Below are 15,113 nucleotides of genomic sequence, written 5' to 3' on the forward strand. Positions count from 1 at the left end.
AGGCAAATAGGTGTGAAAAACCTCAGCTTGAGACTCTGGAGAGCCGCTGCCAGTCTGAGAAGACAATACTGACTTTGATGGACCAAAGGTCTGATTCAGTATAAGGCAGCTTCAGATGTTCAGATGTTCAAATAATCCACTTTCAATGCACTTTCCAACCGGATTTTGCCAGTTCACATAGTAAAATCCAGTTGTAAAGTGGATTGAAAGTGGATTATTTAGTGTGTGTGACTGCAACCTCTGAGAGAATGACTTGCCTTAGTTCCCCTCTTGAGTCTGGAACAGAGACAAGAAACACATCAGGAACCTCCCAGATCATGGCTGATTCTCTTAGCTACACTGTACACCAGCTCCCAGTACACCCTCTCACACACTGCATAGAGGCCAAATCTGCACATTTACCATTCCCCTAAGGGAAAAAAAAGAGGGGAGAAATACATGCAGAGGGGTGCAGTAGTTAGAATACTGGACTAGGAGATGGGAGGCGCAGCTTTGAATCCCCTTTCTGCTACAGAAATTCACTGGGTGACCTAGAACGAGTCGCTCTCTCTCTCTCTCAACCTTACCAAACAAGGTTCTAAAAATTCTAAAAAAGTTCTGGGGGAGCCAGGGTTCCTGTGGGCACTATGTTGGTGGAGACTACCACTCTACGTGCTTTCCAGTCCACTTACTTGGGTGTGTGAGCCTCGTCCACTCGATTTCCCAGCTGGAACTCATGAGACTTGCTGCGATGTAATGCCGTGAAACCGGGGAAAAGATGGATCAGTTTGCGGGAAGATGGGGGCGGAGTGCCTGGAGGTTTCACCTTGTTTCGCCTCCTGATTGGTGGAGTGCCAGGCGGAGTCATTGTGGTGACTATATTAGGGGTGCGTGGTGGCGTATGGGCAGCGTGCCGCTGTCTTGGGGATGGTGGCAAGGAGCGGTGGCCCGATTCCAGAGGCGGACACAGTCCCGGAAAGCCTTCCACTGTCAGCCTGTCCACGTGGGTGTACGGTGGTCCATGAGAGAAGCCCGGGTGGCAGTAATGCTGAATGCATTTGGACTGAGCTTTAGGGCTCGGAGAAAGGTGAGTTCGAATCCATTGCATGGATTCTGATTGGCACGCAGTGTTGTTCTCCTTGCTGGTCTCAGTCATTGGCCACTGGATGGTCCAGTCTTGTTTGGAAAGGCTCCCTCCTGTAAAGAAAAAGATTTGGTCAGGCTGAAAAACTCACCCCATCATTGGTCCTCCTTAAGAGGCATTCCATTCCAGACCAGCTTAACATTCAATACTACTCTGTGAATTGTGGCAGCTACATGCATAATAGACAGTTTCAAGAGGGGACTGGATAAACATATAGAGCAGAGGTCCATCAGTGACTATTAGCCACAGGGTATAGATGGAGCTCTCTGACTGGGGCAGTGATGTTTTGTATTCTTGGTGCTTGGGGGTGGGAACAGTGGGAGAGCTTCTAATGTCCTGGCCCTGCTGGTGGACCTCCTGATGGCATCTGTTCATTTGTTTTCCTGCCACTGTGTGACACAGAGTGTTGGACTGGATGGGCCATTGGCCTGATCCAGCATGGCTTCTTATGTTAGCAAATGAAATGGCTAGCCATAAAATTCTCAACATCTTCATAAAACTGCCATTCCCAGCATCCACCAGGGAAGCTATGACAACCAAATTTACTTCAGATCAGTTCTAAATGTGCCACTGTATTGTGATCTCAACAACATTCCTAGATTTCATGCTCAACTAGCTTCCAAAATCACTTATAATCACCTATAACCACCTGAATGGCAAATGGCTGGGTTGGAAATTGTAAGGGGAAACTGGTGGACATGAGCATGGCGTTAAGAACCCTCCCATCAATTCTCCCCTACAAATGCTCCCTATGCCATTAATGTTCCATCCCCTCAGCAAACACACCATCTCAGAAGCATGCTGCTGAGGTAATATATGATTTTATTGTTCCAGTTACAACCCCTTTTTAACGTTCAGAATACATTCTGAATTCACCTCTGCTGAAAAGTAAGCAGTCGTGGGCCTAGCCCACAAAGCAGAAGATCCTTTACTCACTTCATTGTCTGTACTTTGCTAGTGGGGCTGAAGTAGGGTAGATATAATACTGGCTGGACTCTGGCTGAGAAGGAGGCCCATACTTTATGGGGAACGAATTTTAACCTCTGTATCTCTGCTCTTGTAACTCCCCTCATCCATTTGCAGTGCAACTAAGGTTGTCAATTCCAGTCTGGGAAATTCCTGAGGGGGGGGGCACGTGTGCAGCAGTGGCTGGAGAGGAGAGAGTTGCCAACCTCCAGAAGGTTGATATCTCCCACTATTATAACTGATCTCTAGGCAATAGAGATCAGATCCCCAGGAGAAAATGGCCACTCTGAAAGGTGGACTCTATGGCATTATACCCCACTGAAGTCCCTCCTCTCTCCAAACCCCACTCTCTCAAGGCTCCACCCCCCAAGTCTCCAGGTATTTCCCAATGTTGAACTGGCAACCCTAGGGAAGGGTAGACTTTGGTGATGCCTATAGAGCTGCCAATTCCTATAGGGAAACTGATTTCTGTAGTCTAGAGATCAGTTGGAAGCCCAGGAGAACTCCAGGCCCTGACTGAAGTTGGCCATCCTAAGAATAATTACACTCTTCTAATTTTGTAGAAGTCAATAGGTTCAAAAGAGCATATCTCTGCTTAAAGGAAAAAGCTAAAGATAGTCCCGTATGCTAGCACTGGGTTGTTACTGACCCATGGGGTGATATCACATCAGGATGTTTTCTTGGCAGACTTTTTATGGGGTGGTTTGCCATTGCCTTCCCCAGTCATCTACACTTTACCCCCAGCAAGCTGGGGACTCATTTTACCAAAGATGGAAGGCTAAGTCAACCTTGAGCCGGCTACGTGAACCCAGCTTCCGCCGGGATTGAACTCAGGTCAGGTCTGCTTAGGATGGTGCTAAGTCTTCTCAGTCTAAATCAATGTTCCCTCTAAGCTGCAGAGTCTTGCGAACAAAAATTCTACTTTGTGTGCTCTGGGGTCACCCTTCCTGAGCTAAGACAAAAATCTGCGAGTTGGAGGCTAAAAATCTCACACTAACTCAGCTTAGAGGGAACACTGGTCTAAATCTACAGTTAAGCATCTGTTTTCCTTCCAGATACTTAAAAGACTGAGAGATCCACAATCACACACACACCCTTTTATACCCACATACACAGAGCCGGGCTTCTGTCTTGGCTGGAGGGGCCTATAGGAAGCGACACTTAATTATTGGAAGTATTATTTAATGGCAGCTGCAGAACTCCTCCCTCAGTGCGGCGGATCCAAGCTCTCCACTCTAGCGCTTCTCATAACGCATGCATTTTAAAAAGGTAAAAAAAAAGAAATATGAATTCTAAAAAGAAACCAGTAGACACCCCAGCTCCTCAGTGTTTTGCACTGAGTGTCACATGTATGACTATCTGCCCACAGGACAGAAGTCTTGGGTGTGTGCTCAATGCAAGGTGCTCCTGGTCCTCGGGGAACGAATTCATACCCTTGAGGCCTAGGTGATTGATCTGGAGAAGCAGAGACAGTCAGTTAGGCACTCGAAGACTCTCGGGGATGTATTAGATGAGCCCCACTCTGAACGTGACAGCCCCATTGCTGCCAGGGAGCATGAGGGTCAAAAGGGAACAGGGCACCATGCTGAGGATAAGGGGAATGCACCCTCAGTAGAGACCTCAGTTGGTAAGCGGGTATCCTTTCCCACCAAGGAACCATCCCTGGGCAGGGAGAGAGGGGGGGGGTCCTGGTAGTTGCTGATTTGATCCTTAGGCAAGTAGACCACTGGGTGGCAAAACTGCGTACTGACCGTATGGTGACTTGCCTGCCTGGTGCAAAGGTAGTGGACATTACGCGTGTTATAGATAGGCTGATAGACAGTGCTGGGGAGGAGCCAGTGGTCATGGTGCACGTTGGCACCAACGATGTAGGGAAATGCAGTCGTGAGGTCCTGGAGGAAAAATTTAGGCTGCTAGGTGGGAGACTTAATGCCAGGACCTCCAAGGTAGCCTTCTCAGAAGTGCTACCTGTTCCATGTGCTACAAATACAAGTTGATGGGGTGTGAACTGGCAGAGACTGACCAAAAGAGAACTTGGGGTAATGGTAGATAACTCACTGAAAATGTCAAGACAGTGTGCGATTGCAATAAAAAAGGCCAACGCCATGTCGGGAATTATTAGGAAGGGAACTGAAAACAAATCAGCCAGTATCATAATGCCCCTGTATAAATCGATGGTGCTGTCTCATTTGGAACACTGTGTACAATTTTGGTCACCACACCTCAAAAAAGATATTATAGCACTGGAAAAAGTCCAGAAAAGGGCAACTAGAATGATTAAAGGTTTGGAACACTTTTCCTATGGAGAAAGGTTAAAACGCTTGAGGCTTTTTAGCTTGGAGAAACGTCGACTGCAGGGTGACATGATAGAAGTTTACAAGATTATGCATGGGATGGAGAAAGCAGAGAAAGAAGTACTTTTCTCCCTTTCTCACAATACAAGAACTCGTGGGCATTCAATGAAATTGCTTAGCAGTCAGGTTAGAACGAATAAAAGGAAGTACTTCTTCACCCAAAGGGTGATTAACATGTGGAATTCACTGCCACAGGAGGTGGTGGCGGCTACAAACATAGACATCTTCAAGAGGGGATTGGATAAAAATCTGGAGCAGAGGTCCATCAGTGGCTATTAGCCACAGTATATTACTGGAACTGTCTGGGGCAGTGATGCTCTGTATTCTTGGTGCTTGTGGGGGGGGGGCAAAGTGGAAGGGCTTCTAGACCCACTTGTGAACCTTCTGATGGCACTTGGGGGTTTTTTTTGGCCACTGTATGACACAGAGTGTTGGACTGGATGGGCCATTGGCCTGATCCAACATGGCTTCTCTTATGTTCTTATGTTCTCCTTTCTATGCCATTTTGGGTTATTAATTGATAGCCCTGTTATCTTCACATCCTTTTCAAGGAAATCAATTTATTTCAAGCTCTCGAGAAGGAAGAAGAAAGAAAAGAGGAAGAGCGAAAGGAATGAAAGGGAGAGGAATTGATTAAAAGAGAGATTTTTATGTTCAGGGAAGAGGCTGAGGGGAAAACATCTTTTGAATTGTTCTGTCTGGAGCTGGTGAAAAATCATGTGTGTGGGGGGACAGGAAGATGGGTAGCAGTGTCAGGAAGCTGGCATAGGGCTTTTTGTCTCAACTATAAATGCAGGGGGAGGGTTTCAAGGGGAACTGTGAAAGGTAGAAAGGGACTGGCAGCTCTTGAGGGGCTGGAGTGAAGGGAAGAAAGATTTAACAGTTCAGTAGCTCCTTTGAAGGGAAAGAAATAGAACTGTGAGGAAGAATCTGCCAAAGAACCTAAAGTGAATTTGTTCAGATGGACAGATTCAGAGTTAAGCCATCTTAGATGTGCCCCCCCCCACCCGCAGCCAATATTGCAAACGTTGGTTTTTATACCCCGGTTTACTCTATGCTAAGGAGTTTCCAAGTGCTTACCATCTCCTTCCTTTCCTCTCCCCCACAAGAGGCACCATGTGAGCTTGGTGGGGCTGAGAGAGTTCTGAGAGAACTGTGACTGGTCTAAAGTCACCCAGCAGACTACTGAAAGACCCCGCTGAAATTTTACCTTGATCACACAAAGACTGTGTCATTTGTTTGTTAGGAAACTCTTGCATATGTGGAGCCCCGCCCCTGCAGCAAAAGCTGAAGCAAGTCAGGAAAATGGTGCAGAAGGCAGGCAAATGCTCCCTCTGGGCCCTGGCATGCACAGGAACTGAATTCCCAGCATGAACTTGCAGCATACTTCTTATTGCAAGGGCCAAGAGAAGAGCCTTAGTGAGGCCTCAAGGATGCTGCAAGGGTGGCAGGACTGATTTTTGCCTCACCCCCTGATTTGATATCCAAAGCAGTTCAGTTTGCCTTTACTTGCATATAACAATACAATGAAAATTAGTCAAAAGGGGAAAGAGTATAAAAAAGGGAACCATATTACAAAATACATCATTTTACAGAATAAACTATTCAATAACTTTTCTTGGTGCAACTTTATGGCTGATTATAAAAATATATCCAAAGCAGGGACTCCTTTCAAGTCTTGCTTCTAAGGTGATGTCTGAATCCGTCCTTGACCATCAACATTCCCATCCTATAGACTAGATTCCTGAATAATTCTGCACACACATGAATTGTAGAAGATGAAGGCTTTTATTCAGACGTCACAAACAAACTTGGGCTGGCTTGCTGGTCCCCTCCCCATGGAGCACAATGAGCTTCAGTCTAACTTCAAATTGCTGTGATGTCTGACTGTGGGCAGCTTAACAAACTGAACATAAGAAGAGCCCTGCTGGATGAGACCAGTGGTCCATCTTGTCCAGCATCCTGTCTCACACAGTGGCCAACCAGTTCCTCTGGAGGGTCAAAAACTGGGCAAAAAGACCGAGACCTTCCCCTGATGTTGCCTCCTGGCTCTGGGATTCAGAGGCTTAGGGCTTCTGAATGTGGAAGTTCCCTTCAGTCACCATGGCTAATATTTGTTTATAACGGTCACAGACCAGCAAACACTTCATAGAAGTCCAATTCATAACTAATAAAAGATGGTATAAATATACAATAATTACTATACACTAAAATATACCACCTAAAATATACGTAAAATACGAATACAGACTTTAAGACACTGACACTGAAGATGTAAATCATTGATAGACATCTTCCATGAATCTATCTAATGCCCCTTTTAAAAGCCGTTTATCCCTGTGGCCATCACTACATCCTCTGGCAGCAAATTCCACAGTAACTTCCAGGTAAGAAGAATAAACCACCATTAAGATCTCAGTTACTGGGAAACTCCAAGTTGTTACAGCATTTTCTTCTTAATATGGGGCATGCAGAGCATCACTCAGGCTTAACGGAAGATACCAAATCTGTGCTCAAAGGGAAAGTTCGTTGTTTGTCTTTGATATCTGAATACAGTCCAGCTGTTTTGGCAATGCTTGGCAACATCACCAAACTCACAGAGGGCTTGGAAATAGCACATTGTTCCCACTGTTAATGCTCAGCCACTTTACAAATCAAGGAGCATCTTTCCCCCTCAAGAATATAAATATGAGATTTTACACAGTTCTGCACATGTGCAGTCTCGAGGGAAGCTGCTTGGATTCCATATCTTTTGTGTGCAGCTAAGCTTCTTATTCTTGCTTGAATTCTCAAGCATTGCAGTAAAACTTTATGAACTACACTGCTCTTTAATAGTCACCTCTAATTCTGGAGAAAACTTCTGCAGACTGCTGTGAATGATATGACCAGGCTACCCTATCAAGAAGCCTTCGTTTTAGATTCTGCCTTCTGTATTTGGGTCAATACTCTCAATCAAATCTTTCAAAAGTTTTGAGAGATTGCATGCCCTGATGCTGGTCTTAAAAACCTTTCCTTAGTCTCAGGTGAGCTTTGTTTTGGAGTGGGGGTTAAGAACACTGAATTTCCAAATCACTCTCCACCATGGCTGGTGTTAGGAACTATGATCCCCGGGGGCAATACAATAAGGTGCAACACAGATAGCACCATCAGCACATATTACGAGCCAAACTCTCAGGAGAAAGATGAGTTTATCTGCTGAAACACGTGCCCAGGAAGACTCAGAATGACAGAGACTGCTCTGAATTGAACAGAGAGCAGGGCTTTTTTTTGTAGCAGAAACTCCTTTGCATATTAGGCCACACACCCCTGATGTAGCCAGTCCTCCTGGAGCTTACAGTAGGCCCTGTAATAAGAGTCCTGTAAACTCTTGGAGGATTGGCTACATCAGGAATGTGTGGCCTAATATGCAAAGGAGTTCCTGCTACAAAAAAAGCCCTGAGCAGAGGGGAGTTTGCCCCTCCACAAGACTCAAGACTACCTCTCCTGTGTTATATGGCATTTGACAGTGGGAGGATAGGGTCTCTTTTCCACCTTCTGGCTTTCAAGAAGTGCAAGGTTGTGCATGGGACTTCCCCATGGCACTTCGCACCCAACTGGTCAAGACAATGACAACACACATTCAAATACATCCCACAGGCCAATCCCTACAAAGAGGTTTACACAACACCCGAGAATCACACCGTTTTGGGGATAGCAGCATGTGATTACCAGGAGAGAATGTCTTCCTGGGTGACAGCCATTGGCACTATTCCACACTGCTAATTAATGATGATTGATGGTTCCTAAACACAGGCGTAGAATGGCTGGGGAAGGAAAGTAGCCGAATGCACACCCAAGAAAAGCCTCTGCAACATTCAAGCCCAATTTGGCTCCGTTAAGCCCTCGGTCCCCAACTCGAGGCATGTCCTTGCCATTTCCCCCTGTATTCATTTATCTGCTATTTATTTTGATGGCTTGTGTCACTGCATGATTGATGAGCACCCTCACAAAAAATAACTCAGTGCTTGTTCTGGTGCGTCATGCCTAAAAATATCCAGGTAGAGTTTGGGAAGCCCATTTTAAAACTGACGCTGGCTGGCACAAAAGCACATGCGAGGCTTTTCAAAGACTTGGCGGCAGCATTGTCGAGCCGTCACAGCCCAGAGCCAATGCATTCAGATTTTGCATCCCACCACTGTCTCTCGTCAAACCCATCTGGCACGTTTTCAGAGTGCTTTTAACCATACTTTCAAAATGCCAAAACAAGTTCTCCCAATGCAAGGCCAGCCCAGTTGTGATAAAGATGGGTATGGTTTAGAGTGACTATCGCAGACATCTGTCTAATAAGGCTTCTAACCTTGCTTCTCTTCTCTCTTGCTTCGCACCCAGCTTTTTTGAATGGTACAAAAGGCAGAGGCAGCCCTGTGGCGCAGAGTGGTAAAGCTGCAGTACGAGCTCTCTGCTCGCAACCTGAGTTCAATCCTGGCCGAAGCTGGGTTTCAGGTAGCCGGCTCAAGGTTGACTCAGCCTTCCATCCTTCTGAGGTCGGTAAAATGAGTACCCAGCTTGCTGGGGGGAAAGTGTAGATGACTGGAGAAGGCAATGGCAAACCATCCCGCAAAAAGTCTGCCATGAAAATGTCATGATATGACGTCACTCCAGAGTCGGAAATGACTGATGCTTGCACAGGGGACTACCTTTACCTTTACCCTTTTTACAAAAGGAAGGCTCGTATAGGCAGGGAAGAAAAGGCTACCTCACACATAGGGCAACTTTCCACCATTCAAAGTATTTGTCATCTTCCTTTAAGGTGAAATTAACTAGAACAGAAGGTCTACCAATCTGGTTCAGTCAAATGGGGATCTGAACCTGTGCCTCCCAGGATCCTAGTATGGCACTCTCACCATTACACCACACAGGCGTGATGGTGTTGCAATGAGTATAAGCTGGTATAACCCCAAGGGCCTTGCCCTGAGTTCTTTACAGGAAGAACAGAACAGGGATAAGATGACCAAATTAAAACAGTGGCAATACATGAACATTCTGTGGATCAAAGCTGCACTTGGATCATGAGCTCTTATTGGACAGTTCCTGTGATCGCTGTTATAAACAGCACGGCTTCCTTCCTCCATTACCAAGCCATTCTCAGAAATGCAAACACTCCATAGCATTAGCCACTTATTATTCTTGAGTCTTGTCCCTCTCACTTCTCTGGAACTTATCTGCTCCTTCTCTCTAAAACTGCTGTTAGTCTCCCCTCGAAATACTTTTTATAAAAGCTCTCATCACAGATCTAGGCTACACTCATCCCCTTTTGTTCTATAGCGGTGTGGGATACCACACTACAAACTTGGGCTAGCGTTGCTTTAACATTTACAGAAAGCAGCTCCTATGAAGCTGATGTATACCAAGTAAGCCCAAAGGTCCATCCAGGCAAGTACTGTACACTCCAACAGGCAGTGGTTTTCCAAAGTCTCAGGCCAAATCCTTACCCAGTGCTACTCTGTACAGTGCTTAAATACAGATGTCAAAAATCAGTCCTGGGAGCTGAAAGTTTCACTGCGGAGATGTGTCCCCACCAGGCGTGGAATTCTAGCAGGAGCTTCTTTGCATATTGGCTACACACCCCGATTTAGCCAATCCTCCAAGAGCTTACAAAAAAGTACCTTGTAAGCTCTTGGAGGATTGGCTACATCAAGGGGGTGTGGCCTAATGTGCAAAGCCACTCCTGCTAATTCCGCCCCTGGCCTCCCACCTCCTCCAGTGCCATTTCTGATGATCTAGCTGGGCCCTGACTTTGGAGAGCCACCAACAGTATTCTTACAGCAGCCCAATCTCCAAATCACAAATTATGCAGTCAGGTTTCCCGTGTTTGGGGAAATTGCAGGGGTCAGCACACTCGGAGTGCAATGGATGAGTCTCATCCTGGGAAGACCTCCTTCATGATCAAGGTGTCTCCCCTGCCAGGTAAGTACAATCCCCAAATCAAGCAGAAATTTTATTGGGGCCCTTACATAGCCTAACCTGAAGCCAAGTCTTCTGAGGAGAAATGCCACTTCTGGACATTTTAAAATAAGTAGGGGTCGTTTTGTAGAAAAATAGGTGGTGGAGCTCATCCAGGGATTGTTATGCAGCTGCACATACTATTCAATGGACAAGGAGGTGGAACTCTCAGGAGGAGCTCTCAAAAAGATTCAGGAGCTGTGCTCCTGTGAGCTCCCACTGAATCTGAGGCCTGAAAATAAGAAACAACTATACTTCGAATGTGTTCTAGCTTTCCTCCCCCACAACAACACAAAGAGTTACTACGGCAACCTGACATTTTAAAGCAAGGGAAACTGGAAAATTTCATCATTGGTTGTGTTAGCAGTCAGACCCATTTTCCTGCAGAGGATCAGTTTAGTAGAGAGAGACATAAATGCCCTTCTTTAATAACACCCCAAAATTATATGTGTGGGGCACAGTCTGGTCCAAAATGAAAAAAAATGGATGCCAGTCAGAAGTAAGCCTGGGCAAGTAATTTGGAAGTGAGAGCAGTTTCCCTTCCACACCCTGGAGATATGCATAATTCAGGACAATGGGTCTCCCAAAATCCTATTGACTAGGGGTGTGCAACCCCCCCCCCCCCAATAATTGTATTTTTCAGGTTTGAGTACACCAAACCCCCAAAATGTTGGTATTTCCCAACATTCAATACTCTGTACATAAACAATACCAGCAGGCCCTTCCAAAATATGGCAGCTTCTGACCCAGCAGGTGGAGAAGTTATGGTCTAACTCCTAGGCTGAAGGCCATGGATCTGGCACCAAGTTTCCAGGGTGTCAGGCAGAGAGGAGTCCTTCCCAGCTTCTACTACCCTTTAACTGGAGATGCCAGGAATTGGGGTTGGGTGAGGCAAAAGAGAGGTACCAGGGTTTTAAGATATGAACAATACAAAGCTTCATTTGTGAGGGTAACTCTCCACCTTGGAGTCTGGATAACTTCATGTTCATCCTGTTGGTTTCTTAGTGAAAAGGAAGCACATTCTAGAGTCTAGAGAGAACATGTGATGATTTTTGTACCATAGCTATGGTTCCCAGCTCTGGGTTGGGAAATTCCTGGAGATTTGGGGATGGACCTTGGAGAAGAAGGGATCTGAGGAGAGGAGGAACCTCTGTATGATATAATGCTATAGAGTCCACCCTCCAAAGTATCCCTTTACTCTAGGGTAGGAGTCCCCAGCATTTTCAAGCCTGAGGCCACCTACGGAAATCTGATGCAGCAGGGTGAATGAACCCACAAAATGGCTACCACAGGAGGCAAAGCCAACTCAGAGCGAGGTTATGCATAGCTCTAAGTAACTCTTTAAGATTTCAGGCAGAAGTTCTGTTTAACAGGATGCCTTTTAAAATGAACATGATTTTCTTGTATACATATATTTGGTAAATATCCTTGTGCTGTCATCGTGGAAGCTGTTGCCGATCCACAGTGCTTTTTTTTTTTCCTGACGGAAAGCACCGGAACAGATTTCTGGGACCTCTTGGTGGAAATAAAATCCCCAAAACATGTCTAAAAGTTCATGAGAGGCACTGGGGCAGCATGACAGTTTTGATCCAACAAAGTATGTTAAAACACAGTTGCTTCAAGGCCATCATTCAGCATTAGGCATCAAAAGCAAGACCTGAAAACCGAGGAAGTTGGTGACATGTCTAAAGTTTGGAAACTGCTTTAAAATAGAGCTGTCTGTAGGGCATGGAAATACTATCGTTTCAAAGAATTCTCTGTCTTTCTCCATTTCCCTCTTGAGAGTTCTGGCACCTCTTTTTCCAGAAAAAAAGCCCTGTTGACCCAACTTCTAAAACAAACAAACTCTGTGCAGCCAGTCAGATCTCCAGTGGCCCTACCAATCCCTGCCCACTTTCTACAAACACTTGCCGGTCTCCAAGAAAGATGTCAGAGGATACCAGGGCACCCCTGGGCAACACATTATGGATCTCTGCTCCAGGGGACCTAATCTCTGTCATTTGGAAATCATTTGTAATTCCAAGAGATATCCAGGCTCCACCTGGAGGTTGGCAACTCTAGCTCCAACCCAAAGAACATCCCCCCCCCCCAAGCTCTCCAAGAATAATGTTCATTCCTTAGAAGTGTGCTTCCACAGGAGGCGGCAGTGGACTTTCTCAGAAATGCAGCCGTACAAGCAAAATGCAATACCCTTCCCAGAAGCCCAGAAGGAAGTCACTTGCATATTAGGCCATACCCCTTGACATCACCATTGTTCCCCGCATGGCTTTTGTGTAGAAAAAGCCCAATCGGAACTCATTGGCATATTAGGCCACCCCCCCTGATGCCAAACCAGCCGGAACTGCATTCCTGTGTGTTCCTGATCAAAAAATTGAAGGACTTCCTTCTGGAAAATCCATTGTGTAGCCATGGAGTTTCAACTTTGCATAATTATGCAAAGGGAGGGGGAAGATAATCTGGAAAGATTCTTCAAGTGCAAGAGGGTAACTGAAGTGGAGGAGCTCTTTCCTTTTTTTGCTAATTATGTGAACCTGCTTGTGAAAGATGGACAAGCAAGACAGGAGCTGGGGAACAGGCTGCTGAAAAACGGAAAAGAGGGACTCTCTTCTGACTCCGTGCCCCCATTCAGAGGCGCCACGGTTCTGTGTCACAGATAAAAGGTCACCCGTGTCACCACGCCGTCACTTCCTCAGGACGTCTGCCTGGCAGATGAGTTTTCCACGGCTGCCCTGGTGATAGACAACCATAAGCCTGGCAAGGGGACGACTGTCAACGGGGCAGCTAGCCTCGTGTCAGCCACATTTATCCTTGTTTCCCATGCAGATTCATCCGGCTTCCCTTTCGCAGGGGGATGGGGGAGAGGAAGGAAGAATGTCTCTAGCTGAAAAGTCTCCCTGCTTTCCCTCTGTGCACTGAAGGTTTATTGATGATGGACGGAAGCTGAAGTTCTTTCCCCCTCTGTTCCCCCCAGGTTGGCCTCCTCCCATAAATTATTTGGGAGAGGGGGTGGTTGGTACTTAACCCTGCCCATTGTCTGCGTTGGCAGAAGAGGTAATTTGAGGGCAACGATTGCTACAATCATTTTTTAAAAATTGTGATTAATACGAACTATATAAACAAGGGAAACGAACTGCAATAAAAAGCACCTGGGCAATTAATCAAGTTTAGCTCATGGAGGTAATTGTCAGATAAATGCCCAGCAATGGAGGAAAATCCTATTATCTCTCCTGATGAACAGAGGGTGTGGAGAAGATGAATGGGGTTCCATTTGTCACTCTTATGCAGTGGATGATGCCTCTTCATTAGTATATACATGGCCAACTCCCTAAATCCATGAATGAGTCCACTGGGGAAATATGGCTGGTCCTGAGCTACAGTGTGTTGGCAGTTTTTTTTTAACGTGTGAGGCATCTCTGAAAATTCTCTGCCATCCCAGTAACTAAAGCTGGCTTGAACGTGCTGTCTACCATCTTCAAGAATAGGCTGACAGAAATGGTCCTAAACAACCATATTGGTTGGTCCATTCATCAACTGGTCATAAGAACATAAGAGAAGCCAAAGGTCCATCCAGTTCAACACTCTGTGTCACACAGTGGCCAAAAAAACCCAAGTGCCATCAGGAGGTCCACCAGTGGGGCTAGAAGCCCTCCTACTGCCATCAGGAGGTCCACCAGTGGGGCTAGAAGCCCTCCTACTGCCATCAGGAGGTCCACCAGTGGGGCTAGAAGCCCTCCTACCAAAAATAAAGAGCATCACTTCCCCAGATAGAGAGTTCCAACAATATGCTGTGGCTAATAGCCACCGATGGACCTCTGCTCCATATGCTTATCCAATCCTCTCTTGAAGCTGTCTATGCTTGTAGCTGCCACCACCTCCTGTGGCAGTGAATTCCACATGTTAATCACCCTTTGGGTGAAGAAGTACTTCCTTTTATCAGTTCTAACCCGACTGCTCAGCAATTTCATTGAATGTCCACGAGTTCTTGTATTGTGAGAAAAGGAGAAAAGTACTTCTTTCTCTACCTTCTCTATACCATGCATAATCTTGTAAACCTCTATCATGTCACCCTGCAGTTGACGTTTCTCCTAGATGTGTGTGTTTTCTAGGAAGAAATGTACCCTGCCACAGTTGAGGTTGCGCCAAAAGTAATAGCAGAGGATGGGGACATGAGGAAATCTGTTGGTTTATTACAAAAGACCTTTTATTCACAAAAGACCTATGGTTGCCAACCTCCAGGTAGGGCCTCGAGTTCTCCCAGAATTACAGCTGATTTCCAGACCAGAGAGACCAGGTCCCCTGGGGGGGGGCAGGTCCTCTGGCATCACATCCCTATTAAGCCCCTTCCACTCCACCTTCTCCAAGGACCACCCACAAATTTGCAGAAATGGCCCAAGCTGGAGCTGGCAACCTCCCTCCTGATGCATCTGAAAACTACTCTGCTCAAATATATTCAAAAGCCCCTTGGATGACTTATATGGTGAAAAGCTATAACTTGAACATTGTTGGACACATGAAGCTGCCTTATACCGAATCAGATCATCAAAGTTAGTATTTGTCTACACAGGTTGGCAGCGGCTCTCCAGGGTCTTTCACATCATCTGCTCAGCGGTAGAGCATCTGCTTGGGAAGCAGAAGGTCCCAGGTTCAATCCCTGGCGTCTCCAAAAAAGGGTCCAGGCAAATAGGTGT

At 46.1% G+C, this 15,113-nt stretch overlaps 1 protein-coding gene and 1 pseudogene across 2 annotated transcripts in view; both read right to left on the minus strand.

Annotated features, from left to right (window-relative positions):
- The window catches only part of KSR2 (kinase suppressor of ras 2), a 306,003-nt gene that overhangs the window by 204,789 nt on the left and 86,101 nt on the right, over nucleotides 1-15,113 (minus strand). For both annotated transcript variants that reach the window (XM_060249643.1, XM_060249644.1), the window contains exon 4: nucleotides 672-1,176. In XM_060249643.1, the coding sequence (XP_060105626.1) occupies nucleotides 672-1,176 (505 nt within the window). The remainder of the gene's footprint in view (nucleotides 1-671; nucleotides 1,177-15,113) is intronic.
- Nucleotides 10,220-10,397, minus strand: LOC132579773 (U1 spliceosomal RNA; annotated as a pseudogene).

The sequence above is a fragment of the Heteronotia binoei genome, chromosome 11 (genome assembly GCF_032191835.1).
Source record: "Heteronotia binoei isolate CCM8104 ecotype False Entrance Well chromosome 11, APGP_CSIRO_Hbin_v1, whole genome shotgun sequence".
NCBI classification, from domain to species: domain Eukaryota; kingdom Metazoa; phylum Chordata; class Lepidosauria; order Squamata; family Gekkonidae; genus Heteronotia; species Heteronotia binoei.